The following is a 4,832-nucleotide window of genomic DNA, read 5'->3' as shown; positions in this document are numbered from 1 at the left end:
CCGGGGCAGAGGGGGGGACATTGCTGCTTTCTGGCAGTCGTGCCCCATCCCTGCGCCTGCTGCACCCCGGGGCAGACCTGGGCTCTTCCCGCATCTCCCCGCTTCTCCCCAGGGCCCCTGGGGTGGCAGAGCAGCTCCGGGTCTGTGCTGGGATGCTGCCGGACATGGCACAACATTCTCCTGCTCCAGGGGAGCACCCAGCAGCACCCAGGTCCCCGCTGCCACCACCGGCTCTGGTATCTTCATCTCCATCAGCATCTTCATCTCCCTCTTCAGGCAGAGTTCATGTCTGGCTGACAAAGACCCTGGTGTTGGCAGAGAGGAATGGGATTTCTGCGAGACATTGGACGTGATGCTTTGGTTAAAACCCTCTCCTGATGTGAAATTAAGCGCATGCAGGTGAGAAGCTGGCTCCCGACTAATGGGAGATGCTGGTCACGGGGAGCCAGCCCGCAGGGACCCAGGGGACCAGCCACAGACACCAACTGGCTGAAAGAGTTGGGGGTGTGCAGCCTGGAGAAACGTTGGTGGAGGCGTTATTGCAGCCTTTGAATAGCTCATAGAATCACAGAATAGTTTGGGTTTGAAGGGACCATAGATATGTCTCCTGGAGAGAAATAAATCATTAAGAAGGTGCCAGTGCAAAGATTCTCCAGAATCTGCTGTTGCATCGGAGACACCTCCAGAACACAGCAGCTACACAAAACCTGAGGGGACGGCTGCAAACTGCAGGCACCACGCCTGCCCTTGAACTGCTGCTGGGAAACTCCCTGCGCAGGGCGGTATCAGTCTTCTGGCAGCAAAATCCTGAGACAGACAATTGCCGAGACATTTTTATCACCTCTGTCACAGGACTGGCAAGTCTCTTTTACCAGAGCTCCAGTTTGCCATCGGAAGTCATATGCCGCTCCACTCTCAGTAACGGAGCAAGTGTAACGCCAGGAGACACCGCGACACCTTCCTGCCTGTCTGTCCGGGACAGGAACAGCGCTTGCATTCAAACGTCTCTACATTAGGTTCCCCATTGACTATCTACAACTTTTATCGTCCAGATTTCTTCTTTATTTGCCCCCCTTCCTTCCGAAACATCCCTGATAAACAAAACCTGGCTTCCATTTTTTCACACAACACCTAGGGGAAGGGGAAAAAAAAAAGTAGCAGTCGGCCATGCAAGCGGTTGTTGAAGTTGAGTACTTAAATTTAAAATGCAATTATGTTTATCTTTTCCAGAGAAAAACCATTCTAGAGAAACTCTTCAGAAATCAGTCCCACCTCCTGAGCACAGGAAGAGGTCTGGAAGCTAAGCAGGCGGTGGGATAAATCACGTTCACAGCACTACAGTGTGGCTGTGCAATACCGCAGCGCTCCCCCCAGAAACAGAAACTGTGCTTCAGGATCCTTCAGTCGAACACTCCGCTACTGTGCTTCTGTGCGAATAAACAACAGGCGAAGGCATTAGAAGAGGACAGCAACCAAAACACAAATGTCTGTTGTGCATGAGGTTGTTGCAGCACCAGACATTACAGGTTTAAGCTAAACCAGCGTTCGGATAACTTGCCTTTATTATTTTATAACAATGTTTGGAGGTCAGATAAAGCAACCAAAAACCTTTATGAAAGAGAAGAAATTGAATATGCGAGGCATGAGCAAGATTCCTTAACAATAGTTTGACTCGGGTGTGAAAAAAAAAAAGAAAAATCAGAGGTTTCAACGTGTTCTGTAAAGACAGATTAAGGACAGGGAAAGGGGCAGCAAGAAAAGTGAGAAGGGCACAAGAAATTGTTTTAAATTGAAGTTGGAAGTCACACTGGATGTAACAAAACCAAAGGTGATTCACTGCAGGGCCAGGAAGCCCCAGGAGGTACACAACCAGATCCTAAGTGTCACTAGAGAAGATAAAAAATATTTCTGGAGCACTTACAAGGCAGGGGAAAAAAAAATAAATAAAGAAAAAAAGACTTTTACGAAAGTCCTCAAAACAGAGAGCATCTGCTGTCATCTCATAAACCCAAAAGCTTCTTTTGATATGAAAAATAATTTTTGACAAATTTTTGATGCTATCTCCTGCACATAACACAAAGTCTTTTAATATTAGAACTCAAGTTCACAGAACATCTTTAGATTTGCAAAACAACCATCCCGTCCAGCGAAATGGGACTGCACAGTTTTGAGAACCTCTACTTGGGGGCAGTCTTGGTGGACCAAAGAAATGTTAGTACGGACATGACAAGTAATGGTGATTGTGATCTGACAATTATTCTGAGAAAACACTGCGCCACTAAGCCAGTGTTATCTGTACCTGAATTTTTTAAAGGGTCAGTTTCCCCAAATGTAACAACTGCAAGTGACGAGAAAAAACAACATTTAAAATGAGAAGTGTAAACCAGGAACTGCCATTTAATGGCATCCCAAATTAATATCCAAAAAGAGAAAGCACAATTTAAAGAAGAAAGGTGAAAAAAATAGCAAGGGTTAGTTGTTACAAGAAACCCACACGTAACAAGAGAAACCCAGGGAACCAATAAAATATCAATTGACAGCAGCATCAAGGACAGCGAGATTACAGACCTGTGTAAACACACTCGCTCACGAGCAGATCCACCACTGGATACTGCTGGTGAAAATAAGAGCAGCAATGCAAAAATGCAGAAATATTCCGCGGATCCTTTTGACCTGTACCTGGAACAAAACAAGGACTGCCTTTAATCTCACATCACAGGAAGGAAGGAACAAAAATGATGTTGGATTTAATCCAGAAATCTCTACAGCAGTGCTTCCCACAATGAAACATTTCTCAACCAAAAGCCCAATGTTTCAGAGAGTTGTCTGAAGCTCGTCAAACAGTAACTGGCCTTGGATCTGTGTCACCAGTAAATCTGGGACCCAACCGACAGCTCAGGCAGCGGCTTCAGTGACTGGGACCACTGATGCCAGCCACGCGTAACTTCAGAAAAGGAGCGGAGCTACAAACTTCTTGTCCCAAGTACAGTGCATTTGAAATTATCCGAAAGAAACTCACTCAGTACAACATGACAGCTTAATTTAAAAAAAAAAAAAATCAGCATTGGAAGAAGCCATTATGGGGACAGTTTAAATGGATCAAAAACTCATCCAGGATCAGCTCGCAAAACCCATCAAACAGGAAAACATAAACAAGCGTGTCAGAGCCTGGACCACCGTTTAATAATTGATCCATTATCTGGATCATTAAATGACTTTGTCCATATAATTGACAAAGGGTATGGAGCTCAGGGCCTCAATGCCCAGAAGTCTACAGGCAACGAGGTCTCTGAGTCGCCCTCAGGCGCTTTGTTACAAGGCTTAACGCAGAGTTCTACAGCCTCTGCGCACCAACATTCAAATGAACCTCTCTAGCTGCTTATTGTGGCTTTGAGAAATCCACAGCTAACAGCCACTACGCACTTCCATCAGAACCACTGATCTGATGCCCCAGGCAATCTGACAGCACAAACCAGAAGATCTTTCACAGGCGCTGGACTGCTCCACGCCTTTCTGCATCCTCCCCTACAGCTTCTGCTGCAGGCTGTCAGCCCGGAGCAAACCGAACCCACAGCACGGGCTGCTTTCCTCCTGAGAATGGCTTCTGACCCTGCCCTCCACCAGATGCTCAAGATACGAATCGCGATACAAAACCGAAGACACCCTTGTTTCTCAGCTTGGGTCCAGGAGAGCAAGGGCAGCAGTTAACATCGCCCTGCTCACTGCTGCTTTTTTTCATATTCTTTTTTCCCCTCTTTTCTCCTTAAGGGACTGTGGGAACAGAGAAAATGTCAAGAATCTGAGACCTACTATCAGCAAAACCGATCATAGCCCAACGGGAACTAGCAACCTCCTTTGCACCCAGCCCTGGGATGAGCTCACCTGTACCACTCACGTCTAAATGAACACGAGGGACCAGTGAGCTGCGCGGCCAGACCTTGGTATCGAGCTGTAGTCCTGCTACTGGAGTTCCTTCTAAAATGCCCCAGCACCCGCACGCTGCAGGAATAACACAATCCCCGGCAGCACAGTGTACTGAGCTCTATGTCTTTCCCTCCCCGTCACTGCTTACAACGCGCCGTGGCTCTGTGCCTTGTTTTGGGGCTGACCCAAACAGCGTGTGCAGCAGCCCAGCAAACCGTACCCCCGCGTAACTCAGGTCAGCTCTGCTCCTCCATCCCCGCATGCGCGGTGGACGCGCTCCTCTGCGCTGTAATACACCCGCCCGCAGCGCAGGTGCGGCTCCTCCTGCTCGTACCAGAGCTGTTGATTGAACTCTGGGAAGAAAAAGGCAATTTCTCTGCTGGCTGATGCTGGTGAATCTGTTAAGAGAAGAGAGGAAAAGACGATGAGAGATGCCAGTCTGGTGCTGCAAATATGTGTGATGCTCCAAAGGCAGGGGTAGAAGCTGTAAATAAAAGCGCCAGGCTCGGTTACACCAGGACAGCTGTGAGCTGAAGTGAGCAAATCGCTAACTCCCGACTCCCAGGACGGAAAGCAAGCAACGGAAGACAAAACATCCTCACTCGCACCTCCCCGCGCTCCTGTCTTTCCCCACCCCCCAGCCAAGGACAGCCCTACCCGAGCCGTGAGTGGTGTTCCTGGTGTCCGTGAGGCCATAAGCTCCTCGGATGGAGTCCGGGACGCTGTTTCGGGCTCGGAACACTTTGGTGGGTCCCATCAGGGATCTCCAGAGGGGGATAGCATTTTCATGGGCCAAGATATAAGCCCACATGGGGCCACTGAGGAAAGGACAGAGAAGAGCAGAAGCAGACGAGGTTACAAAAGGGCATAGCTCCTTGATTCTCACCAAACCAGCGAGCGCAGCGAAG

General features: G+C 48.6%; 1 protein-coding gene across 1 annotated transcript; it reads right to left on the bottom strand.

Annotated features, from left to right (window-relative positions):
• Positions 1 to 4,131: 4,131 nt before the first annotated feature.
• NME6 (NME/NM23 nucleoside diphosphate kinase 6) lies at positions 4,132 to 4,739 on the bottom strand. The gene is made up of 2 exons (XM_010087228.1): positions 4,582 to 4,739; positions 4,132 to 4,322 (listed from the first exon to the last, which is right to left on the bottom strand). The coding sequence occupies exons 1-2, from the start codon at positions 4,733 to 4,735 to the stop codon at positions 4,156 to 4,158; spliced, it is 321 nt and encodes a 106-aa protein (XP_010085530.1). The 5' UTR covers positions 4,736 to 4,739; the 3' UTR covers positions 4,132 to 4,155.
• Positions 4,740 to 4,832: the final 93 nt, after the last annotated feature.

The sequence above is a fragment of the Pterocles gutturalis genome, unplaced genomic scaffold, assembly GCF_000699245.1.
Source record: "Pterocles gutturalis isolate BGI_N339 unplaced genomic scaffold, ASM69924v1 scaffold601, whole genome shotgun sequence".
Lineage (NCBI taxonomy): Eukaryota > Metazoa > Chordata > Aves > Pterocliformes > Pteroclidae > Pterocles > Pterocles gutturalis.
This window is presented reverse-complemented; position numbering and strand designations above follow the sequence as displayed.